The sequence below is a fragment of the Protopterus annectens genome, chromosome 13.part0, assembly GCF_019279795.1.
Source record: "Protopterus annectens isolate FY-2018-M chromosome 13.part0, PAN1.0, whole genome shotgun sequence".
Classification (NCBI taxonomy): domain Eukaryota; kingdom Metazoa; phylum Chordata; order Ceratodontiformes; family Protopteridae; genus Protopterus; species Protopterus annectens.
Genome location: NC_056747.1, coordinates 1241331425 through 1241358918, shown reverse-complemented (window position 1 = coordinate 1241358918; position 27494 = coordinate 1241331425). Strand labels below are relative to the sequence as shown.

At 38.0% G+C, this 27494-nt stretch overlaps 1 protein-coding gene across 3 annotated transcripts in view; it reads right to left on the bottom strand.

Moving 5' to 3' along the window:
• Positions 1 to 27494, bottom strand: part of SLC4A1 (solute carrier family 4 member 1 (Diego blood group)) — a 512400-nt gene that overhangs the window by 31868 nt on the left and 453038 nt on the right. For all 3 annotated transcript variants that reach the window (XM_044055258.1, XM_044055259.1, XM_044055260.1), the window contains one exon: positions 14934 to 15187. In XM_044055258.1, the coding sequence (XP_043911193.1) occupies positions 14934 to 15187 (254 nt within the window). The remainder of the gene's footprint in view (positions 1 to 14933; positions 15188 to 27494) is intronic.

Here is a 27494-nt window from a genome sequence, read left to right as displayed (position 1 = left end):
TGTTTTGTAAGTCTAAATTACTTCTTAATAGTTACTTTGAAGTAAAAAAAAATCATAATGACTTATGTAATCTACCAGGCCAATATGAGCATTTTCATACAATAAGTTTATTTTGTTTGAAGAATGTACAAATTAACCTCAGAAGTTAGCAGCAAATCTGCACCATCAGTGACCTTTGCAATGCTTTGATAGCTTTATAAAACCCACGTTTATTTGTTTTCCTGTATTTTACAGTTAATAAACTCTGAAGAGAAATTATATTAATTATCCATAATTTATCCTCTAGGGATGCTAAACATTATGAAATGTGACCAAATGGCTGTAACTGGATAGTAGTATAATTTAGTAGAAATCCACGACTGTGTGGGTAACATGGGATTTACACATGTTTGGCTTGGTTTGAGCACAAGGGTGAAGCCTATGATACCCAGACCCAGTCATGAATTATTGCTATAATACTATGACATTATTTAAGAAAGAAATTGCTTAGCTTTCTTAAATAATTTCATTGTATGCTGATACTTTTTGTTCTCCCATCTTCTTCATTTAAAAGGTGATGCACAAGACTGCATACAGCACCTACATCTGCATACTTGCACAGTACGTCAGTATAGCACAAGGGAGAGATGATGGGGGAAAAACATCTCCATAATGGTTTGCCCCATCTTATTTTTTTTTAAAGTTGCCAGGTTATGTCTTGCCTCTTTTGCTCAAGAATTGTAGACAAAGCCAAAACTGGGGCAATCGGCAGAATCAAGTATAATTTTAAATATAACTTAAGTCCATTAAAGAGTTAATAGAACAACAGGTGTTGGGCATTAATGTGCATTTCCTGAAGAATAAGAAGACAGAAAGTCAAATGGAGGACAATGGGCAGAAACAGGTATCATTTTAAATACTATGGTTAGTCTGCTAAAAACGTAATAGTCAAAAAGTTAATAGAGCAGTAGGTTTTGGCATTAACGTGCATTTACTAAACAACAGGAGGAGTGAAAATGCAATGTGTAGCACTATTAAAATATAGATATCCTTAGAAATTTAGCAGAAAAATCAAAACATTTACAAGGGGTAAGGAAAAAATATGAGGATAGTCCGAGACATTCTGTAAAACTCTGGACAGTTGAGAAGTATGGTTTCCAGAAGTTCAGTTGATAGTGCTGCCAGATAGCATATCTCTCAAGCATCCACAGTTTTGCAGAAAGTCTCTACTTGTCCTCATATTTTACCCTGTCTGTTTTAAAATATGATATGCAGTTATCCAACATATTCCAGTGGAAAGTCCAGCTGCTCAACAGCCTTTTGAGTTTTAAAGGGTAAATACTGTAATACAGTGGAGTAAGTCACTTATACTGAGAGCAAATTTTTTGGAATCTGTCCTCATAAATGCAAAACATACATGGTTCTGATATTTGTTAACTATCTGTTCAGTGCTAATACCACTGTATCAGTCAGAGTAATTAACATTATTTTATGCTTTTTCTCCAAAACAGTGTAATGGGGAATAGTCATTCTAATATGATTTTTTAATACAGTGATTAATTTTCATAGCCTTGCTGCCACCATAACATAAAGTTGTTTTGCCTTTTTCTTTATTATACTATAAACGTAGACATAGAACTGTAGGTATTCTTGGTTCAGACATTTTTTGACTAACAATTAGGACAGTATTTTTAACAACAGTCTTTGATTAATGTTAGTTGCAAATTTCCAAACATCCTTTTATTTTCATTCATGCACCACTTTTTTTTTCTTTGCTAAAGGATCTATCCTGTCCTTTCCAGTTATCCTTCATTCGTGTGAATAGATTTCCCTTTTAAAAAAATTAGCCAGGTCAGAAAATATTTAGCTGAGTGCTTGCAGCTAATTACATCAAAGAATGTTTTGTGTGTCAAAGAGCATGTATCTGAAAGTTGCAGCTCATGAAAATCAAGGGGTGTTACAATGCCATTAAAATCACTAACAGTTGTATCACTGATCACTTTAAGCCTGTGTTCAAGGTATCACAGTTTTAGATCAATGGAGACAGGATACTGAAGGAAAAAAAAGAAGACAAAAATGATAGCACATTGTGGATGCACAGAGTGTATTTTGGGAGGAAGGAACCTTTGCTGGAAAACACAAGTCATGCATAACAGCTCCTGGGTACGTCATTGTTTCTGAAAACTACTTATAAAACAAAATGATCCATTTGGCATGCTGCAAGAGTATTTATACTTTATAGAATATGAATATATTATCAAAAAGAACATTTCAATGTCTCACATTAGCTTACCATTAAATAACCACTACAATGTCAAACATTGTAGGAATGTGATTTAAGTCAGTCCCATTTCATTGGTAGGGCATTTCTGCAGATTCATGGAATAAATTTTAAAAATACTGACCTTGTGATGTGGAGACCCCCCCACCCCCAATCTTTATTTACAGCACGTTACCCCTTACACCTTGTTACTAAACATAATCACTTCCTAGGTTATACCATATGTTGTTGAAGAAACTGGCCTGGGTTAAAATAAGATTACTGTGCTGAAGTCACAGTGCATAGCCATGTCCTTAACGTGATTCATGCACTTTTTTAGTTTGTGTTTTTCATGTTGGCGTCTGCTGGTATGGTGCATCTTCTACATTTCTCACAAGACTAGGATAATTTATGGAGTGGCTATAAAGTTAGAAGGTTTTTGTTTTAATTCTGGTGTTTATAATTTGATTTTTTTGCTCAAAGAAGATAAATCACAGTATATGAATCCCATAGACAGTGCTGTGTCCAGGTACGTTTTTTCATTTCTTCATTATATAGATTTAATTTGTACCTATTGGTTTAAGAAAATAACCTAGAAGTCATTTACTGGTTTTCTACCACAGTAAATTATTATGTTGTTCCTTTAAATGATGAAGGAGCATAGTGGTGGTCTTTATAGTCATAGTCCTGTTTGTGTAGGTCTGCAACACGACACATGAGTAAGATACATTTACGAGTTTCTAAAGGAGTTTCCAAAACCATGTTGTTTATCACAGAGTAGTCCGTAATTATTTATTTGTTTAAACAGTTGCTATTATATTAGTTTTTCAAAAATGTTAGGAAGAGGGCAGAGGTTCAGGATGGGACCATAGTCTTTGAAATTAGATGGTGCTTGGACTTTGGATAATAGACTAATATCTGAATGCTTGAATGAAGGTGGAACTATACATGCTGTGAAGGAGATATTAAAGATGTTTGTGAGTGTTCTTGTAACTGTTTCAACTGATAGTTTTTAGAAGTGTGGGATCTAGAATGCTGAATTTGACTGCTGATGAGTTAAGCATCGCTAGTAGAGATTTGGTTTGCTTTATAGTTATGTCCGCAAAGTAAAAAAATGCTGAGTAAGCGGCTAGTTGGTATAGTTGGAGGATAGTGCTTTGTGACTAGATTGCGGAGTAAATGAATGTATTATTTCATTTATTGAGGAAAGCAGAAAGTTCATATACTCATTATTAAAGCTGGATGGACTTTGTATTTGTCTGTTGGCATTATGCAGTACCCTTATTCACCAGCAGGGATGTCTACGGGCTGCTTTATTTATTTCCAGAATGTTTTTGTGTTAGATGTTAGGGTATTTGCCTTCATCTTAAGTATAATACTCTGGCACTAATAGTTTCTGTTCTGATAGACCATCATACTCCTAAGTATTGATGATAATGACTGTGATTGGTGTGATCCTTTTTCCAGATTTCCATGCTTTGTCTCTTTCTTTGATTTTTATTTAATATCAATTGTTAGCCAGGAATGAAGTTTCAGTGTTTTTTTTACTGAATGTTTGACTTCTGTAGTGCTGTTTAATCAACTTGTACCTTTCTACCCAGTATCAGCTAAACCAGTAATCAAACTGTGTCATGTGACATATATAAGAAAATTAAGGGATACCACAAAAAAGCAGTACCGTTTAATGATTGTGTATCGGAAATATATACCGATCAGCAGCTTCGCAAACAACAGTGAGTTGCAGTGATTTTATACATTGCAGTGTGAAACATTCAATATCACATTCCTCGTGGTACAATGTAAGACTGCAGTTCATTTATATGACACTATTACTAATATTTAAGATAAATTACATTTTATATGCTTGCAGTAGGCTGTTGAATTTCATGGCCCATACCCTTTCTGAAGTAATATACTAACTGTGGAATCATACTTTCTTGGAGTAAAGGAAATACTTAATTTAAATATGTTATTCATATTACATATTTCATAATCTTGAATTTGTGTAATATAACTTTTTACCATTAAAGAAATTTTTGTATTTTGATTGGTTGTTTTGAAGATTAGTTATGTCTGGAATTCATAAATAAGTTGTTTGTGTAAAGCACACAGTTGCAAAGGCTTCTCACAAACTACTCGTGCGTCATAGTGCTATATTATGCCGAATTACAAGGAACAGAATTGCTCTGTAAAAATACAAGCAAATGACAGCATAATGACATGCAAAAAGAAATATGGTATAGAAATGAGGCCTGAGGCCATGATGACATGCTAATATATACAAAGCATAGTTATGATTCATTGTTGTAAGTGGGGGAGGGGAGGATTGCTCAGCAAAAAATGTCAGTGGCACAGCATGCCAAAAATATTAGAGTTACACATAGCAAACATGTTCTGCATCACAGCAGCAATTCTGTAGCAGTATTTAGTAGCTGTTCGTGCTTCCACATCCTGCCCATATGAATGGTGAGGCATAGGCACCCAGCACAAACAAAACCATTTAGTAAAGAAAGAATGACGCAACAGCAAGAGATGGGTGTCTCAAGATGATAGGTACTCAGTGTTAAGGATTCATACTGCCTATGATGTTTATGTTGTGCCATTACATGACCACAAGTCTGGTGCAGCAGGACCTGGGGCCTCCACGGCGGGGATTGTGTGCAACTGTGGTACTATGATCCAGATGTAGTCTGCTGGCAAGGTGCCCTCCTAGTGGAGGTTGGTTGTCACTTTAGCCCATGAAGAGAGATAGAAGACTCTAGCTGTATACTACCAGACATAGGTGAGGACTTTATACCTTGCAATTGCACCCTACAAGGCCATCACAGGCATATACTTGACCACAACTTGACCAGTTTGGACAGTCATGATGTACCATGCTGCACTTAGAGGTAGACAAGGAAGTGGTGTGTGACACCACAGACTTCACAAGATCAAGTATTGCAGTGTACTAGGACACCACATTCTCACAGAGCAGTTGGCAGTGCTAAGTCACATCCTCACAAATTCCATGCAAATTAACAATCAGCTCCACACTGGACTGGGGAGCTGCAGATTGAACCTGGATAACAGTCAGCAACATACTAGACTGGGGAGCTGTAGACTATGCCTGGATAATGGTCAGCTTCCTGCTGGACTGAAGAGCTGCAGACTGTGTCTGCATGACAGTCAGCTCCATGCTGGACTAAGGAGCTGCAGACAGTGTCTGGATGATGGTCAGCTTCCTGCTGGACTGGGCAGCTGCAGACTGTGCCTGGATGATGGTAAACTCCATGCTATACTGAGGAGCTGCAGACTGTGCCTGGATGGCAGTCAGCTCCATACTGGACTAGGGAGCTGCAGACTGTGCCTGGATGACAGTTATTTCCATGCTGGGCTGGGGAGCTGCAGACTGTGCCTGGATAACAGTCTGGCACATCTGCTGATTTATTCCCAAATGTTGTTCAAATGCTCTAGGTCACCTCTGGTAAGTGAGGCTGCACTATGGTAAATGTACACACATCAGATGCAGTGTGCTCATCTGCTGCCACAGCCCAGGGGTAGTACTGCTGGTCCTTGCAGCCACTGGGACCCCACCCCCTGTTTTTTGATAGTGAGTGCTCAGACTGTGTAGCCACAGTTTTTTTCTGTGGATAAGGCCTCACCTTTACCCTGTACAATATTTGCATGTCTTCCCAGGATAGAGGCAGACAGTACTGCTATATCATCTGACTGTGACTTTAATATTTCTGTATCATCATCATCATCATCATCATCACAGGTAACTGTAGTAGCCTGTTGGTCTGTCTTCTAAAGGCACAGTAAAAGGCACATTGGAGCAGAGCTTGAGTACATGCCATGCATCTCTTGTCCTGTGATATGCATGTTAAGGTTGGTCATGCAGATGCACTGTACTACCCTAGTATTTCTCCCTTGCCATCCTGATGTATCTAGATACATGATGTTCCTAGGACAAAAGATAGATAACATATGGTGAGAAGAGTTTTTTCCACTAGTGTTTTTCAATAATCTGCCATAACTGTTACTAACTTGGCACTGTACAGAAATTTGTTACAGATGTTACCAGTCTGGTGCATCATTCACATAGATGCACAAGAGGTTAGTTACAAACTCATATGTCACCCAGTGGATAGCCAGCTGGCTCACAGATAGAACTCAGGAAGTTAGAATTGGGGAATCCACCTCTACAAAGAGGCCAGTCACAAGTAGAGTCCTTCAGGGATCAGTCCTTGGACCACTTCTTTTTGGCATTTACTTCTCTTAAGTCAAGGCCAATGTCAATGCTCTCTGGCTGACTAAATTTCCAGATGATTGCAAATTAGGAACTGTCATTGAATCCCACACTGACACAAATGTTCTCCAGGAGGGGCTGACACAGACAAACGACTGGTTTCAGAGCCATGGACTAAAACTAAATGCCAAGAAATGCATAATAATATCCTTCGGGAAGTCATCCATTCCTAGCAATTATCATATTGACAACACACCCCTTAGAGTTTACCCATTAGTCAGGGACTTAGGGACACACATAGATAATAATCTAGCCTTTGACCATCATGTGTCTACAGTAGCGAGGACAATTTTATTTGTTGTGCAACTTATAAACAAAGGTATGGCATCTAAGTCCAAGGAGGTCACTGTTCCACTGTATTCAGCATTCATCAGAAATCATTGAGTACAATGCCCCCTATGGTATGTACCTAACCGGGCATATCCAACAGAGGTTCCTCATTAAAAGAATACAGGGTGTAATTAAAATGTCCTGTGCAGACCACCTCAAGGCCCTATCCTTGTATTCTGCATCCTACAGGTTTTTGAGGAGAGATCTATGCCTGGCACTGCCAGACCCCACTCTGATGGATCTCCTGCATATCCACAAAACAAACAGCATCAGAATTACCCATGCTAAAGACTTAAACCTTGTCTGTGATATACTGTAAATAGGACCTGCTGGAGAGACAGGTATGTATCCCAGAGACTACTCCATCTATGGAACAGGCTCCCCATCCATGTGAAGCAGAGTTCCTCCCTAACCCAATTCAAGTGCAACTTGGACAAATGTATGGGGAACAGGAAATTCACCCCTGCTTGTAAATGTTTCATCTCCCATGTCCCTGCTAACACTTATCAAGGGTATCTGAACTTGTCAGAGATTTGGGATACATGGCTAGGCTTAAACTGACACTTGTGGTTATTAGCCTAGTAAACAGCTATGAACCTAGACATAGTGCTTGTCTATCCTGATGCCAGTGTCCACACCACTAAGGATAATTCCAGTACCATTATCCTCCAGCAGGGATACTGGACATTCCTCTGGCTGTGCTATCCTGCTGCTCCTAGGTGAATCCCCCTTTTGGCCACACTCTCAGCTGCTATTTAATATGCCTTTGCCTTGGCACAGCTTAGCATGTCAGTGGCATGCTTATGGCATTGCTGTTGTATGCAGTCCTGCTCACCCAGAGCACTGATGTCATAGAGCAGTGTCTAACACACCTGGTCCTAAAAATGTTGGTCAGCACCTCCTGGCCCCAGCAGATGTCACCCATAGGTATCAAATCACTGTAACAAGATATCATTTTCAGCAAGACTGAAATTGCCTGGCCTCTGCTGTTCACCTCAACCTCTGAACATGCAGACACCTATGAACACAAGACACATGGCTATAGACTGTACATTGCTGTGACTGGTAGGATGACAGTTATAGATACAATAAGTACACCATACTATAGGAAAAAGGGATGTCTGGTGATATTTAATAATGTAGTCAGAGGAACATAAGAGAACACGTACCTGCCACACATTGGGACAAAAGCCCTTTTTGCATTGCCCAGACTCTTTGCTATGACCTATAGGTATGTATAAGGGAAGACAGTTATCTTTGATGCCAACACTGGGAGGACACCTAGAGGAAACACAGGTGACATAGACAGACAGTGCCAAAATGGGTGGGATACTTGTGTATAGGTATAGCAATTAAAGCCACCACCAGAGGACACCATTTACTGTAGACAGGGCATAACATCTCCATAGGGAAGTGACAGGCATGTACAGAGACAGGCTGTCCTGATATCATGGACTGCCTTGTTGTCAGTGCTGCAAAGTGACAGGCATGCACAAAAGCAGGCTGTCCTGATATCATGGGTTACTTTGTTGCCAGTGCAGTATATGTACACATCATGCATACAGGTACTCATTTTGATATTCAAGATTTATATAAATGGAACAGCTATAGAATGTTGGGAGGGTGGCCTAATGGTTACGGTGTTTGCCTTACAAACACAAGTTGCAGGGTTTGAGTCTCACAAGGGATAATTGGCTAGGCTTAAATGGCTCGCAAGGGCAGTTAGCTTAGTACTAATCTATGAACCTGTGAAACTATGTTGCCTATCCTTAAAAAGGTATACAAAAACAGTTTGCCAGACACTTGCAGATCACTTTGTATCTCCTAAGAGCTGCCAGTATACTTTGAAAGTGCTACTACTCCTCCCAGCAAATCTGCATCAGTTGGCATATAAAAGACAGCATATGCAATGTTATACCTGTTCACACAACACATAGGCTGATTAGTTCAGGTACCATGGATATCTATGAATCACTTTATTTCGCTTCCATGTATCAGTTGCTTGAAGTGTAGCTTGATGCTTAGGCTCACCACTGACATCCTGTGGTTCCACATTCATACAGGCAATGTGAGGGAGTATATACATATCACACTTCTGCATAGCTAGAAGCAACTCTAGCTGTTATGCAGGCATCCCATTATATTCATGAATCACAGCTACCATTCTACTCCTTGGGAACATGTCACTGTTTTATAGGGATATTTATGGGAAATGACTACCTCTGTATATGCACAGGGGGGAATGCCTTTATAGTGTATGAAGGAAAGCAAGATCATGCTTGGTCTCTCTCATTGTCATTTTAGGGAGTGGTTACTGAGCTTCTTTGATGGTACATTTCATAATGTTCATGCTTGGTATGGACTGTCAGAGGTGCTGACCTCAGCCACAGGCGTTAACAGGGCAGAGGAACAGTGCATGATGCCTGTACCCTGATGGTCTCAAAGTTGGTGATACTGAGATTAGGCAACATCACCTGAATGGTATTTGGCAAGTTTACTGCATTATCTTTTGCTTTTCTTATCTTTTTTTTTTTTTTGGAGGGGGTGGGGCAGAGCTGTTCTTTCTACTGGTAGGTCTTCTTCTCAATCAACATAGTGCAGGTGTATTGGCTACTCTGTAGTGTTTCTGTGTCAAGTAAAGGTGTTGATAGCACATTGTGCAATATGCCAACTACATTTATTGTGGGTTTCTGCAAGTATGTGGTGCAGTTTATATTTATTTATTTATTTTACATTTGTTAACCAGGAAAGTCCGACTGGATACAGGCCCATTTTCAGCAGAGGTCCTGGGAGAAAAGCTTCAAATGTACAAAAACAAGTGTAAATAGAGTGAAATTATTACAGTGAGTTATCACAAAACAGATTTGTTTAACAATATGTACACACAGGTACATGTTTTTCTCACATACACACAGCAAAGGTCGGAAGTAAGTAGCTGAGAAAGAAATAGTTAAAGCTTTCGTCTGAAAAAGGAAAACACATATATTAAGGTGGTTATCATACATGGTGTAGTGTTAACTTTAAATCTTTCCAGTAGGTGGGTGATGCACATAATTTTAAACAGTTAGAGAGTCAGAGTTTTATTCTTGTAGTGAGGTTCTCATTTATGAATTATGTTTGAGTGGGGTTTAGTCAGGGTTTGTACAGGGACAAAGCCACTGCATTTTTAGGTATTTCCTAAGGGATGTTTTGAATTGGGATAAGGAGGGGGTCAGTGGTGAGTTCAGCAGAAAATGGGTTCCAGTTTTTACCGGCAGAGTTGGAGAATAGTGATTTACCAGCTGAATTGTTAGTTTTAACAGTTTGCACTAGCAATTTTTTGGAAGAGCGAAGGGATTTTAGGTTACTGTAGGGGGTAATAATAGTTTTCAATATGGGTGTACTGTCTGGTTAGTAGAGAATTTTGTGAACAACTATTAGTTGGTTATATTGCAGTTGATAGGGTAGTTCAAGTCAGTCTAACGATTGAAGGTTAAGGCAGTGATGGGTTCTATAACCTGATCCTGTGGCAAATCTGGCAATATTATTGTAGCACCTAGTTAATTTATTGAGGTTTGATTTGCTTAGGTTTATGAAGATGGGTGAGGCATAAAGAAGGGGCGATAGCAGATGTGTACGGGCAATAACAGTTCCAGCAGATGGGGTTAGGAATGGTTTAATCCTGTATAAAGAGCCTAATTTTGTATTAACTGTTTTAATAATTTTGTCTATGTGAGCATCAAACTTGAGGTTGTTGTCGATGATCACTCCCAGTAGTTTAGTACTAGGTTCTGGGGAAACTTTGGTACCATTGTTAGACAGTATGGTGAGAGGTGGTGAGGGGACCTTGCGAGTGGGGGAGAAGAGTAATAGTTTGGTTTTATTTGGGTTTAATAGTAGTTGGCGACCAGTGAGCCAGTTCTCTACTTTGCTGAAAGTGATTTGGGACTAGGATTGTAAATCTGTGGGGGAAGTGGCAGAGCAGATTAGGGTTGAGTCATCTACATATTGAATACAAGTTGCATCAGGGATGACTTTGTACAGGTCATTAATGAATATGGAGAATAGGAGGGGACCTAATATAGATCCCTGTGGGACTCCAAGGGTGACTGGTAAAAGGGACGATAGGTCATTCTTCCATAGTACAGCTTGTTGTCTCTCACTTAGGTAAGACTGAAACCAGGTAATTGCTAGGTTATCTATGGAGAGTGATTTTAATGTGTTTAAGAGTAGCTGGTGATTTACCATATCAAATGCCTTGGATAGGTCAAGGAAGATGGCTGAGGAGATCTTGTTGTCATTACGGTTTTGATTTATTGTATGGGAGAAGGAGAGAAGGGCTGAGGTTGTATCCCATGTCAGGACGCCAGCAGACTATCTAGTGTGGCTTTGTGTGTTTAAAGGCCATATTTCTGTGTACTTATTTTAATGACGTATAGGAGATAGACATCTGCTTGCTACCTGGAAATCAGCTATTGGGACATATGTAAGGGACTGTAAGTTGGCAGTGTAGTTCTGACATCTTAATTTTACCTGTTGCAGTTCTTTGATTTGATCCTCCTATTTCAGTACAAGCAGAATAAGTTGTTAACTGTGTCACCTACTACAGTAGCCAGGAGTAATGAGTAGCCAGGCTGGGTTGGTTCTACTGACAAACACTGCCCTGTGGTTTAAATATATCTAGCTCATTGGCATGCTAGGTCTGCTTATGGAAAACTTCCCATTGCATTTCCTCCCTGCACATCTGAATGTCATCTCACTGCTGAGGCTATAGCTGGGAAGAGTGATGGTGATGAGACTGGGAATGCCTTGCCAAAGGGGGTCCCAACCCCTCACCAGCAGGTTTTCTGGCCCTATTTCTCAAAGTATCAGAGCTGCAGTTGGAGCAGATGTTGAAGGCTGCAATGCAGAGAGCAATGGACTCTGGGTGGATTTGTGGTCAGAATGACAAGCCTCCTGGAGTGAATTGCAGATTTGCTTACCTGGCTAGCATCAAGCAGTCATCGGAGGGTGTGGCCCCTATCACTGGCTGCCTTGATCCATTATCTAATGATGAGCATTGTAATGTCCCTCTAAGCTAGGGTAGCATTTGTCATGCTACTCATATACCAGTTGTATCCCAAGACTGAGGTGATACTTTACTCTTGTGTCATGCATGTCCCATACTCTACGCACTGTTCAACTCTTACTATCATCATTTGTCTTTGCCCATGCCATGTCCTCCCATCCTAGGGTGTACACATTTGCCCATATTTCCTATATTGTATGTGTTTGTATCTGTATATGCCTGTAAACTGACCCCATCATCCTTCCCTTCTTTTTCTTTCACCTTTTCCCCTCTTCCCTTCCCTTTACATAAAGAGAAATAGAAAGTATTCACCCAAAACGTTTTGCCCTGCTTTTCTTCCATCATGTACACTCCTATATGCTGTCCTTCTCTTTCTCGCTTCCCCTTCTGCCTAGTTTCCTTATGCTCCATTCCTTTCCCTTGTATGCATCTGAGAGGTGTCCACACTGTGTGGACACTATAGCACTGCATTTGCAAAAAATGTATAATTATTTAGCTTGATTTACTGCTTTGTGCCATTCTACTAAAGGATGTAACATCACATGCAGCATAGCTTCTATATCTACTGCCTTATACAAACATGTAGTGATCTGTGAAATTATGTTTTCATTTCTCACATGATTAATGCAATGAGACACACAGTCACCCTGTGGACTATGTCTTGCAATTCTGTATACATATTTCTTTTTTTTCCTTCTTTCTCTTTTGCTAGTTTGTTGCTTCTGCATTCCAATTTTATCGTTTTCTCCAGGACAGAGAGTTCACTGAGAGGAGCCACCGTTTAGAAAGTCATAAGGGGTGTTTTGAGGATTTTTCTTATTTTGAAGATCCACATCTCTGCGTACACTCGGCTGTGCAGTGGAAAGGGCATGCAATGGGCCGACCACAATGGATATTCCATCATTTCCACAAGGAATGTTGTCATCAAGCAGCTCTTCCAACCAACCCAAAGCACAGGAGGTGGTTTTCCTAGTCTCAAATAGGGGAAACTGCGCCTACTAAGTTTGCATCCCTACCCCACAAGAGAGGTGAGCAAGCCATGCTTCTTCCATTCTCTTTCGCTGTCTCTTCACTCACCATGCTTCTCCAGTACTGGGGCTGCTAACTGAACTCAAATTGCATGGTTCACAGTTAGGGATCCATTTCTTTGTGCCATGACGCCAGCCATACTGCATACATATTTCGCTTCATGGATGTGTCGGCTTGTGTATGTGATCTGCTGCTCACTTATATACCCTGGAGTGCAGCTATCAGCTCAAAAGTGCTGCTGCCTGTCTGACTTTGGGTATGTAATTAGTGTATAAAGTACTCCACAGTACCACTACCAATGCAATTACTGAGCAGGTGTGTTGTGTATCACTAGCAATCCCAGCCTATGTGAGCACTGGACTTTTAGCATGTATCCTGTTACAAGCTCAAATTTCATCATACATTGGAAGAATCAGGCCTAAGGTATCAGGACTTAAATGAGCTATGTAATGTTTGAGTGAGAAAGACTGATAAATTGCAAATGACGTATGTTTGCAACTGGAAGTGTGCCACTATGAATTGTGATGTATAATGCTTGCGACTAGGATTGTGTCAGTGTGGTTTATTTTCATTTATATAAATGTATGATTGCCTATGGAGTAAGTGATGGTTTAATGAAGATGTTTCTTGTTTAAAAAAAAGGAATTTAATAATTTATATAATATTGCTTAGGTTATATGATATATAGCAGTATATGTCAAGTATAATGTTTGTTATGTTAATATAGTTTGATTACTTTTATTTGAATGTAAATTTGTCTATGTCACAAGTGATAATTCAGTAAAGGTGCTTGAAAAAAAATTCCTCATGCATTACTCTAAAAGTAATTATTAGCTGCATTACAGATGTAAATATCAGCAGTACTTCTGTTCAGATTAAAGAGTGTTGACACACAATGCTATCAATGAAAATAAATGCTGTTAAGGTTGTTCCACTTCGGACAGACGTATACAGTCACATGGGGACCCTCTTGTGACATCATGGAAACATGAGAGCTTTATGAAAAATGCAGGGCTAGGGCTGTAGCAATATATAATCTACAAACAATAGAGTTTACAGTACACAAACTTTATTTCAATGCCGCAGAACATGTGGTAGAGGCCATGAGTATTTATTTTGATTACTGATACAGGGTATGTGCAAATCACTTTAAGATGTCAGAATTTAGAGATGGTAATGTGTGATTCAGAGAAAAACACACACTGTTTTGTGATCACTATTCAATCTATATAACTAAATGCCAGATACACTAGTTAATTTGTAAAATAGAAAAAAAATCTAAAACAATAATGTTGTATGGATAACATTATCTCAATTTTATAAAATAATCCCATATTGCCTATTCCCACTGTTCCACAGCAATAACAGAAAGGGTGCAAAACTGCAAACCCCTGTAGTTTAGATACTGCTAATTACCAAATCATTGTGAAGCCAACAACTCAAATAAAGCAGTAAACAGTCATTGCCTGTGCAATCTGAATGTTAACAGTACTTTTGTCACTAGATAATGCTAATAAAAAGGGGTGACAGTTTAGCTGCAGCTGTCACTGCTTCTGTATCTGTCAGACTAAGAAAATATGTTACCGCTGAAAATGTGGATATATTACCCACCTCTGAAAAATATTAATCTGAGAATATATATGTTTGTTTATATTTACACTTTTCTCATCAAGATTCATGAGAAAAAAAGTAGGATAGACTAGTCTATCCACTTGGCTCAAAGCCTGAAGGCCAGATTATATCAATTAAAACATAAGCTTTTCTTAGGATGCTGCAAGTTATACGATATAGCAAATGGACATTTCCAGCACTGTACTATAACTATTATAGCTTGATCTGGGCTCCGATTTACACATACAAGAGGGAGGTAAGACAGGTGTGTGGTTTAGGTCAGCTCACAAGGATTAGTTTTGCCTTCTTCTGTCTGTAAATTTAAAAATGTCTAAGTACAGAGAAACATTTTAAATTGGATGGCCATTTTTTTTTGCTTGACATACCTACAAGAACAGCCACAAACAAGCCACTGATTCTCTGCTCCTTGACCTCCTCTATCTGTGGCTTTCCTCCTGGGCCACTGGTTTTGGACATTACTGTCAAGGCATTGGCATGGGTGACAGTCCTTACAGTAGCAGCGCTCAGCCAGGGCAAACCAAAAAGAGCCGCAATGCCTCCCATCCCAACAATCAGAAGGAGATCCAAATGGAAGCCAGATCCTTTGACCATTTTACGCTCCGGCTTGCTAATAATTAATCTGGAAGAAAAAGAATCAGGTTCAGCTTTTCCATTCACATTGTAACTGGTATTGCAAAAGATTGCCTAACAGAATGAGGTTTGATTATTACTTCTTGAGTCACCAGAAATTTAACTCTGTATTAGAACAAAGTATTTATGCAAACTTTCTGTGTAACTAAACATTATATAATCTTAAACACAGAATATTGTGCATGCATCCTCATTCTATATAAAAAAAAAACAAGCATTTAGTTTGCCTTTAGAATGGTTGTGCTTTTTATGGTTAATATGATTTATTCCATAAAACTGTTAAGTGTGTGTTTCACTAAGGCTGGAAAATGTAAATAAAAGAAGTATTTGCTGTTGCTAAATGTCGATTGCAGGTGGTATTGCTGTTAACTATATTGTTCTGGCTATATGTTATGAACAAAAGTTGTGAGATTGCATACATTGCTGTAAAGGTAATTGTACTCAAGGAATATGAGCATTCCATCTGAGATTTTAGAAGTGAAGTAGCCAAGGTATAAACCATGTTGTCTGCCATGTACAAATAAACTGTATTGGCAAAAAAGTTTTTGCTAGCATAGAAGAGCCAAATGTTCCAACTTCAGACGCAGATTATATTAAATAGTTTCAAGTGAACCAGCAAAGAAAATAACTGGTTTCAGAATGATGTACTCTTGATATATTACTATCTAATACAAATTATATAAACGCTTTAACGTGTGTGTTTGTGTGTGTGTGTGTGTGTGTGTGTGACATTTTAAATTCTGTATTTAGGCTATAAAAAATGTTGGGGAGATTGGAAATATGGTAACTGTTTAAAACGTAGGTACATGGATTGCTGAAACCTGAAATATAGAGACAGAATGATCAAAATCCGGACTTAAATATACACTAAGTCCAAGATTGCCAGTTCTTGGAATATTCCTTTTACTCTTAAGTATGGTGATTTTGGAGTTGGCATATATATGTTTTGGGGGTGGAAACTTGCCCCCTACATAGGGAGGTGCAACAAGTGTAAAGGAGAAACACAATATTTGCTCTTCTCCTGTACTTTTGATCTTTTATTCAGGATTTCAAGACTGGGAAGTCCACATGTCAATATTTTAACTGAGAGACTATCAGCACAGAAGAAAGGTGTACAAATCTGAAATGTCTGCTTACTGGGGGAGCAACAATTGATATGTTGTTTAATTCAAAACGTATTAGGTGATTGGAAATCCACTATGCTAATACCATTTTTGTCCTAGTTCACATTTACTGAGTTTTTCAGAGAAAACTGTTAGAACCATTCAACAAAAACAACACTTTGCATAACAAAAAAATATATGCCTTCCACATTTACATATGCACATGCAAGCATTCGCACACAGACAAAGATACACAAATCCACATGCTCACCCATACCTTTCCTGCATGGGGAAACTACCTGCACCCTACTTAAACATAACAAACTTTGAGATAATTAGATCATGAGGAAAAAGCTGCAGCAACCTCAAACAAATAGAAATTCAACTGAGCAGACCTGGATGAATTGTACTATTCCTTACACTTACATGATAATGAATACAGAAAGAAAGGTAGCAGTTGTAGACCATTTAGCCTCAGTCTTGGAAAAAAAAAAACAGTAGAAATGTTGCTGAAAATAAGAATGGATGACTTTCTTAATGAAAAGTATTTAACAGGCAATAAGCAATGTTACTTCAAAAAGAATGAAATCATACCATGCTAAATCTGTTTAATGTGGGTAACACCAGAGATGGACAAGGGTTTCCCAGTGGAGGACTTCCAAGGTGGCTGCAAACTGTTTAACAGCTTAATTTCAGCTCTCCCAGTGTAAAAATAGAAACTCCAAAGATTTAGTGAACCCATTTTTGGGGTAAATTTCAGTAACTGGCTAGTAAGTGCACTGCCTGGATGCTAGCAAAAAAGAAATTCAGAGAACTTGAAAGAAAATCGACCACAAAAGGTGAGGAAAAAACACTGACTGAGAAGAATCCTGCAGCTGTTCAGGAAAAAGCAGTGCAAGCTCCAGTTTTGGTGCAAGACGGCTAGTAACTTAGAGGAAAAAACAAGTCAAATGTACTCAGGGATGATTAAAATAAACAAAACATTGATGGAGTATATCAACTCAAATAACAAAAGTCTGGATAAAATAGAAGAAGGTTTAAACAGATATTCAGATGAGGTGATAAAACTGCAAAAACTGGAAGTCGAAATGAAGAAAAGGCTGGATGAATACGAGACTGATTAAGAAGAGACATTTAAAAAAAAATAATAGAATTAGAGGACAGAGCATGCAGGGAAAATCTGAGATTTTCTGCTGTACCAGAGAAGCTGGAAGGAACAGATTGTACTAATTTTATGAAAGCACAAATAAGCAACTGGATTGGTATTCCACAGCAGGAGTTATTAATTGAAAGGGCATATCATGTGTGTGTGCCTCAAACCTGGCCATCAGAAAGCAACCTAGAACTTTAATTGTAAAGATGCAGTCCTATCAGCAGAATGAGCTGATATGACAAAACTGTAGCAGAATGACAAAACACTAAAGGTAGGAGATAGTAGAGTGTTTGTGTTAAATGATTACTCACTGTACACCAGGCAGAAGAGGAGTACATTTATTTAAATAAACATGGAACGTCGAGAAGTAGGCATAAGATTCAAACTGCTATATCCAGCTGCCTTCAGAATATTATTTCCTGGAGGGACAGAATTATTTTTGATGCAGAACATGCTCAAGAGGAAATACAAAAGTTTGCCTAACAATAAGTGAGCTGTAAAACAGAAGGAAATTCTGCTTCTCGTTCTTCTGGTAATAAAGACCACAGAGAGACTGTGACAGTGAAACCTTTTCCAGTGTCTCAACAGAAAATGGTTGAGGGACAGAAAAAAGCACAAGAGTTGACTAGAAGAATCAAAACTACGTTGGAGAGGAAGCAGAGATTGGATTTGGAAGATGGAGATAAACAGGAATACAACTTGGAAATTGACAAATAAATGTGGGATTATAAACCACTAATTATATTTATGAAACATGATAGAACAAGAAAACATGGAAATATTGGACTTTTTTGGCTTTGTTAAACTTGTTAGGGACTCTAAAGCATATGCCCTACTTCATGTTATTAATGTTTGGAGGAGCACTTAGGAGAAGGGAAGAAGAAAAAGAGTTAACTGTAAGTAAAACAAACTTTTGTTCTTAACAGTAATATCTGTACAGTGCATGATATCTGCATGCTAAGAAGTAAAGTTTTCTCAGTTATTTTCAAGTGTAATGAGGATAGTAAAATAAACAGGTGCCACTTTTTTTTCCTTCTTCTCTCTTTCTTCTTGTTCAGTTTTAGGAAATGTAGGCAGAGCAATGTAAAGAAAAGGAAGAAAAGGCTGCTAAAAAAAGTATGATACAAAAATTATGTACTTTTCCCATTCTCGCATAGGGGAATGGCTGGATTAAGGTTCTTGGCTTTATCTAGTAACAGGTTTTAAGAGAAAACAAATTAATAAAAAGAACATTCAATATAATCAAGCTCTCCTCTAGCAAATAAATAAATACATACTTGTAGAAGCAACCATGTATCTGGTTCTCATGTCTCCATGGATGCAATCTGATAAGAAGCAATAAAAACAGAATACTTCTTTTTTAGTGGCTTTCTGTCAATGACTAGGCGATAATGTTTTCAAAAAGCATTCAAGTGTTTTCTCATTCTGGGAGAGCAATAAAGATAAGACAAAACAAGACAGCACTTAGTAGAAGCATAAGCTGTACAACGCAACTTAGCATAGATAACCTTCCTTTTAGGTTATCCCAAGTCTCTGAGTGTGACTGTCAGTTTAAGACAATTGTTCCTGTTAGGAATGTAAAACTTCAATATTTGAAGATGTACATAGTTTTGTGTGTTAATATTAAGTTAATATTTTTTTCGGGGTGTATTTGTTGCTTTTTCGTTTGAGGGCTTTCGATAAAACAAAAAGTTTTGTAGGATATGACACAAGTTCACATGGATTATGACAAGAAACAACTTGATAAAAGGTCAAACTGCTAAACATTACTGTGTACATGTAACACAAAAGCTGGAACAGGATACTTAGCAAAAAAACTGTTGTAAATAAATGGTGGGAATAATAACTTTTTAACATAACGAGCCTTTTGATATTATCTTTAAATGTTAATGGTCTCACAGATATATGCAAAAAAAGAACGAGTAGTAAACTATATTAAAAATGCAGAGTGCAAATAGATATGCTACAGGGGACACATTTGGAAATACTTGAACATGTGAATTTGATAAAGAAAGGTTTTCAGGATGGTTATTCAGCAGAATACCTGGGACAAAGAAAAAGAGGAGTACTTATCTTAATTGCAAAATGAGATTCAATAGTGATAGAAGTGGATAAAAAAGATAATAATGGTAGATTTGTAGTACTAAGGAGATATTGGCCAGGGAGAAGGATTACACTGGCATGTATTTATATTCCGCCTAATACTGTTATAATGGAGTTTAAGAAAATTCTGGGAGAAATAATCAGTTTTCAGCAAGGAATATTACTAGTAGGTGGTGGCTGAAATTTTATTTGCGCAGAGAAGATGTGTCTTGGGGTCCAGAAGGGAAAATATAACAAAGGAAGGTAGATTTTTTGAAGAAATTTATGCAAATATTTGGCATGGAAGATGTGAATTCAGGAGTAGGAGTTTGGAGTGAATTTACATATTATTCTCAAGATACAAAAACTGGGCTAGGCTAGACAGAACATACATTTCACAGGAACATGTGCATTTAATTGAAAATTTTGATACATATCCAATAACTATTTCAGATCATGTGCTAATAATAACTAAAAAATGTAGGGTAATGAAATAAAAAATGAGACACTGGCGCTTTCCCACCTATCTGTTGAAAAGAGAGGAATTTAAGGAATGGGTATTGGAAATTATTTGGAATTTATTAGAGAAGACAGAAATTTCTTCTGAAAATATAGCTAGGGAGTGGGATAAGATTAAAGTGGAGTTTAAAAAATAGGGTGAAGAAAGAAAGAGTGATATGGTTAAGAAGCAACAAAAATTATTTAGAGAGACTGACAAATGTTACAGTATAGCAGAATAGGGGGAATTTCACAGAACAAGAAGAGGAGCAATTACAGTGTGCTAAGCAGAAAATAAAGGATTACCTCAATAATATGCATCAGTTTAGAAAGATTTCTGTTAAGCAACTGTCTTTTGATAATAATGCCAGAGCACAAAACCTTTAGCTCAATGACTCAGGTAACAGAAAGTAGAAAGGGTTGTCACCAAGCTTAGGGAGCATATAACAAGGAAGATAACAAGAGATCCTGTAGAGGTACTAGAAATGTTTTGGAAATTGTATGAAAGTCTGAGTAAAGCAGAGAAATATAGAGATCAAGAAAAGGTGCAAATGGAAATGTTTATGGACGAATTAAATGAGACAAGGTTAGAGGTAGATGAGGCTCAATTACTAATAGGTAGGATAGGAGGAGATAAGATACAAATGGTGATGTATAACCAATCAACAGGAAAGTCCCCAGAAATAGATGGTATTCCTGTGGAGGTTTGGAAACTAGGAGGGAAATAACTGATAAAGATCGGAAGGTTTTGTTTAACAGTATTTTAAAAAGAGAAGAAGCACAAACTTCATGGAAATAGCGGCGGTGGTTGTAATACCTAAAGAGGGTAAAGAACCATCAGAGCCAGCTTCATACAGGCCCATTTTAATCTTAAACCATGATTGTAAAGTGTTTATGTCAATAATGGCTAAAAGAATAGCAAAGGTGATGCCAAAATTGATTGACATGGTTTTGTGGAGGGGAGGCAAACATCTGACATTTACAGCTCAATGATGATCCAGAAGGAAGCAGAATGTAAAATAATACCACTGTTGTTGGTGCGTCTTGATGCAGAGAAACCATTTGACAGGGTAAACTGGGTGTTTATGAGTAGGGCAATGGAAACATTTGCATTCCCTGATAAAATTATAAGTTCGATTAGGAGGATGTATAAGGGATCGGAGGTGAAAATTAAAGTGGGTGGGTTCCTCTCTGGTAATTTCTGTTTGAGCACAGGAACCAAACAGGGGTGTCCTCTTTCCTCTTTGTTATTTTCACTATATTTAGAACCATTGGCAAAGAAAATAAGAGACTCAGAAATTCAAGGATATAATTGGTATGGTAGCCAAGAATAGCTGGCTCTGTTTGTTAATGATATTATTTTATACCTGACAAAACCAGTAAAGAACATTTCAGTGTTGTGAAACATTTTTAGGCAGTTTCAAATCTTTTTGGGATACAAAATTAATGAAACTAAATAAAGGCAATAGCTGTAAATTATGTGTCCACACATGAATTGGTTCAGCAATATCCATATTTATGGGGACACGATAGAATGAAGAACTTAGGAGTATGGATTAAAAAGGATTCTGATGGGGCAGCTAACGATATGTGGGAGAGACCAAATAAAAAAAATAATACAAAAACTGACAAAATGGAAGCTCTGTTATATGGATAGCAAGATAAAAGCAGTTAAAATGTTTTTTAGTCCCTTAGATCAGGCATATTTTTATAAAACAGAGAAGATGCTGTAGATAGCAATTAATAAAGAGCTGAAGGATTTTACCTGGGAGGAAAAGATGTCAAGAGACAAGTGGGTAACCTGATTCTTCAAATAAAACAAGGTGGTTTGGAGTTACCTGATTTGAAGGGGTATTTCAGATCTACACAGATCTGATGTCATTTTCATTCATTCCTCAACAAATGGGTTCAGATCCGATCCTCGGATCTAATTTGGACACTTTCTTTTTCAGCCTAAGATCAGGCTGTCGAGCTCCACCCTTTACTCATAATGCCCTTGATCTCATTCGCCACTCTAGCGATAGGACGGGATTTCATGCTGTCAAGCTGGGAGTTTATTGTGAGTGATATATTTCTGAAGTTTTGTCACTAAATCTTTTCTTTCCTCACTCTGTTTCTCTGTTTACCTTTTAGAGTTAGCATATGGTTCCATTAGAACTATCAACTACTAATGTAGACTTTTTCTACCATTGTTCATCATCTTTTCCTTTTCTTACCTCTTCTGAGGTAGTTCTCTCATACCATTGCTGGTATTTTCTCTTTTAAAAAAAATTCTATAACTTCTTTGAATTTTTTTTTCAGGTTAGTTTATTCTCGTAGTGTTTATAGCTTTCCTGGTATGGCAGGCCACAGATGCCTCCCATTTTGGGTAGGGGGCATTACTTGGGATGAACTGTTCAAGGACTGTGGACCCCAGTAGAGATAAAGTTGCATAAAAATGTTCTGGAGATGAGAGCGGTCTTATTACTATTGCAGACCTTCCATAGCTCTCTCCCTCTGGGGACATTTGCTATTCAAACAGCCGATATGTCAGTGGTTTGGTATATATCAACAAACAGGAGGGAAGCAAGTCTTGCCCTCTTTGCTGAGAAGCAATGAGGGTTTGGCAATGGGTGATCTCATTCAACCATTTTCTTATAGTAATGCACATTCTGGGGAAGTCAAATGTGCTAGCAGACAGGCTCAGCAGGACTTTTCTGATGCCTCACGAGTGGTTTCCTGATGAGTCAGTGGCAAATATGATCTTGCAACAGTGGTGTCAACCATGCTGTGACCAATTTGCCTCTCACCTCGGCAACAAGTGCAGCAGGTTCTTTACCCTAATCCCTCCTCAGGGACAGTCACTGAGAGATGCTGTAGCCAACATTTGGCACTTTGATGTTCTTTATGCCTTTCCTCCCCTACCCTTAATCCCCACATTTCTATAGAAAGCTTTCAGGTTGAAGAGCAAAGTAATCCTCATTGTCCCCTTCTGGCCTCAGCAGATTTGGTTCCCTTTCCTATGGTCTCACCTAATATGTCTGCCATGGACATTGACCCCAGTCCAAATCTTCTATCATACCCATCAGGCCTGACTCATCCGGATATTCCGGGCCTCAAATTGACTGCATGGTTTCTCCAATTCCAGTGATGGCTAGACATTCCAGACCATTCTCTCCAGTTAGAAGAATTTTGTTTTCATCCCAGAAATCCTCTACAAGAAAGATTTATAATTCAGTGAAAGAGATTTTTTTATGGGCTCAACAGAGAGATCTAGACCCTTTCTCTGCTCCGATTTCTGCTGTTATAATTTCTAGCTTTTCTTTTCCAAAGTGGGGGCAGTTTCTCTACTATTAAAGTCCCGCTGGCTGCTATTTCGAATTTTCATGTTGGTGATAATGCCCTCCCCTTTGGCATCATCTAGGCTGTGTAAGGCTTTTTTTAAGGGTACTTTTTTATACTTAGACCACCTATAAAAGACCTTATACCTCCTTTGGGTATTACTTTGGTTTTACAGAATCTAACCTAATCACTGTTTGAACCCTCAGCTAAAGTGGACCTAAAATTTCTTTCTTGGTAAACAATGTTTCTTGTAGCTATTACTTCATCTAGTCTCAGAACTCCAAGCACTTTTTTCAAAGCTGCCTTATTTGGTCTTCCATAAGGATAGGATCGCCTTATGTACAAATCCATCCTTTTTACCCAAAGCTACTTCAGAGGCAAATATCAATCAAGTCAGTAATTTGCCAGTTTTCTTCCCAAAATTTCAGGACAAAGGAGAATACATGCTTCATTTGTTAGCTATACATAGACAGCTTCAGTTTTACCTTCATAGAACAAAGGAATTTAGAAAGACTGATCAGTTGTTTGTTTCCTTTGCAAAGAACAAAGAGGGTAGGCCTGTCTTAAAAACCACAATAGCCAAATGGATAACTGATTGTATTTCTCATGTATATTCCCTAAAGGTTTGATTTTATCAAAACAGCCAAGAACTCATTCAACTAGGTCTTTGGGTACATCATCTGCTTTTTGGTCCAGAGTTTTCATTGATGATATTTGTGCAGCTGCCACTTGGTCTAAAGTTCATACCTTTGTAGCTCATTATAAATTGGACATGATTTCCAGAAATACAGCTGTGTTTGGTTCTGATGTACCCTGGAATATCCTTCCATGAGGGCCACCCAAGGTTCCTGTAGCTGGGGACTCTGTCCCATTTGTTGAAGAATGAATGGAAATGACAAAATCAGATATTTTAGTTATGCACTTACCATAACTATGCATCTGTGTTTTCCATTTTCATTCTTCCTCATCTCCCATCCCACCTTCCCCCTTTCTTGGCTTTGGAGATTACCTGATGGAGTTTGAGACCCTGTTCTCTTCTACTTTAGCATTTTCTATCAGATTTATGGTTATATTATATTTTTCAAACACAATTTGAAGGCAGTAATCTCAATTTGAGGTAAAGCAGTGATCAGGGGCATTATGGGTATAGGTAGGAGCTTGAGAGCCGGATCCTAAGCTGAAAAAGAAAGTGGCCCAGTCAGATCTGAGGATCAGATCCAAACCCATTCGTCGAAGAATAATGTAAATGGAAAACACAGAAGCATAGTTATGGTAAGTACATAAGTAAAATTTAAAGCTCCTATACATAGCACAAACAGAAACCTATAATTCTTAATGGAAAGGGATAATGATGAAACAGAGGGAAGCTCAAGAAACAAGGAGAGACTGGGAATTTGGATACAGATCCTTAAGGAGAATAACAGCAACCTTGCATAATATTACATTTATAAAGTAGCAGAAAGTATTCTAAGAACTAAGCCAACACAGGAATAGAGAAAGGAGATTCTGTCAATAAGGATGATTGCAGTTAGGGATACAGATGATAGGCAAGAGAAGGCTGAAATTTATTGGAGACAAGTTGTAAAAGAACCAAGGTATTGGGAGCAAATAATTAAAGAGGGAACAGTAATAAAATGGGAAGTGGCCAATAATTAATTTGGACTGCAGGATAGAGATGGCCTTCTCTATGAAGGAGTGATAGAGTATAGGCAAAGAGAAAGAAATACAGGGATCCTAAGTGAAACACCAGCACGGGTAGAGTTTTTAGTAGAATCTAGAACAGAAGCTTCTGTTGAAAAGGGAATAATTTGTAGAGCATATAAAATATTGCATGATAACTATAAGAATCAATCAGGGGAGGTTAGAAAGGATTGTGAAGAGAAACTGGATAAGCAATTCACAAAGAAACAATGGGGAATATATGTATGCTTCCCGAATATGCAACAAAGCCTAGAATATTTAGGATCTTTGCTTGAAAGTGTTTACATAGGTATTTTATACCTCAAGTAGACTCCAAAGAATTTTTCCTCAGATAGACAGCAAATGTTGGAGGTGTGATGGGGAAGAAAAAGCTAACTGGGAAAATATTTTCTGAGAGTATAATGAGTTGGCAGACTTTAAAGATTCCCTGCAGACTGCCTGTCAGAGACACTGGGTGAGCAAATTGGTGTAACTAAGGAAATAATTTTTTTTTGAGTTATGATACAGAATAAGAATTGCCTAGACATAGTAAGGCCTTGGTGAGTCTAATTAAGGGTGGCGCAGTGGTACAGGGATTAGCATTGCCTCCTCACAACCAGAGTTTCTCCGGTTCGATTCTTGGCTGGGGTGCCTTCTGTGCAGAAACATGGGTTTCCTCTAAGTGCTGCGTTTCCTCCCACATTCCAAAGACATGTGTCTGGAGCATTTCTCCCCAGGCCTCCCTGAAAATGGGCGTTGTCCCAGTCGGACTTTCACAATAAACAAATGTTAACTAACTAACTAACTAAATAAATAAGTAAATGGTGGCTGCCAAAAAAAAACAATTACTAGAAAATGGAAATCAAAGTCTAAGCCAACATTACTAGAAGTGATAACTATACTAACAGAGATAAAACAACTGGAATTGGAATCTTTGAAAAAGGGTAGGAGCAAATTACACAGAGAAAAAAATGGAAATTGTAGAAACAATACATGCAGATGAGGAAGGAGGTTTAAAAGAAAGCAAAATTTGAATGAGCTATGTAATGTTTGGCTGGCAATGACTGGATAGGTTATAAGTGATGTATAATGTTGGCAACTACAATTATCTCAAAATGGTTTGTGATGTATAATGTTTGCAACTAAAATTATGTCAATAAGGTTTGTTTTTGTTTATATAAATGTATGATTGCCTATGTCATATGTGATAATTAATAAAGATGTTTCTTGTTAAAAAAGGGTATCCCAGTGGAAATGCATGTTGTATACTTGTATTATTAGTAAGATATGTTATAGTGCTCCTCATATGTGACTGTATGTAAGAATACTAGGAAACTAGGTGTTGGAAGTATCACAGCGCAGCATTTGAACAATAACACCAACATACTTACAGATGACACAGAGATGGAGTAGTGGATGTTGCCATTAACTTAACTTGCAGATAGATATGAGGAAGTTGGAATGGACATTTAAATGGATGATGGGTTTCAGTGAAACAAAATACATAGTAATTGGTAAATAACTATAATGGTTCGACTGTCTGTAAATAACCCACTACAGTATGAGTGGTTCATGGCTAAGTTTGATAAAGTATTTGGATACTTTGCTAGATTTACTGGATCTGGAGATGCTGATGCTGTAATTCTTTTAAACAGTTTCACATCATGTCTAAATTATTGTGTTTAATAACAGAAGACCTACTAGGTAGGGGAGCAGAGATTGTACAGACAAGAGCAAAAGATAGCTGAATGCATCAAAGAACCACGCTAGATTGGATTCTTTCAAATAAACTCCACCATATCAGTGCCCTTGGAACCTTACCTGGCAGTATTAGTGACCATCTATCCACCTACACTGTCAGACAGGGACTTATAAACCCAACAAAAGGAACCTGCACAAAGTTACTAGTAAAATATCCAAAAAGGTGCAGAAATACGAAGAGGTTTGACCACTTGAATATTTCCAAAGCGTTTATTGTAGGCACAAATGGAAAAAATACACGTAACTGCCAAACATGAACGCTTTTAGAACCTTCCATGCGTTTTCGTCTATTCATTGACTTCATCAGATAAATACAAATACAAAGTTCATCTACTCCACATATATATAGTTTAAATCATTATTGATGCAGCCAATAAAAATAATTATCTCATCAATTTCCCGCTAATTTGATTAAAACAATTAATTAAATACATAAAAACATTGTGTTGAAACTTAAAGTATTGTACATATTGGAAGGATTCTAAAAGCGTTCATGTTTGGCAGTTCCGTGTATTTTTTCCGTTTGTGGCTACAATAAACGCTTTGGAAATATTCAAGTGGTCAAACCTCTTCGTATTTCTGCAGACAGGTACTTAACATTCAGATGTAAGTAACATACAGACAAGTCTGTAATCAGCAGAATTTCAACCCTGACTGTTTTCTAATGACCGTAAAAAAAATCCAACAGTAACTGCCTA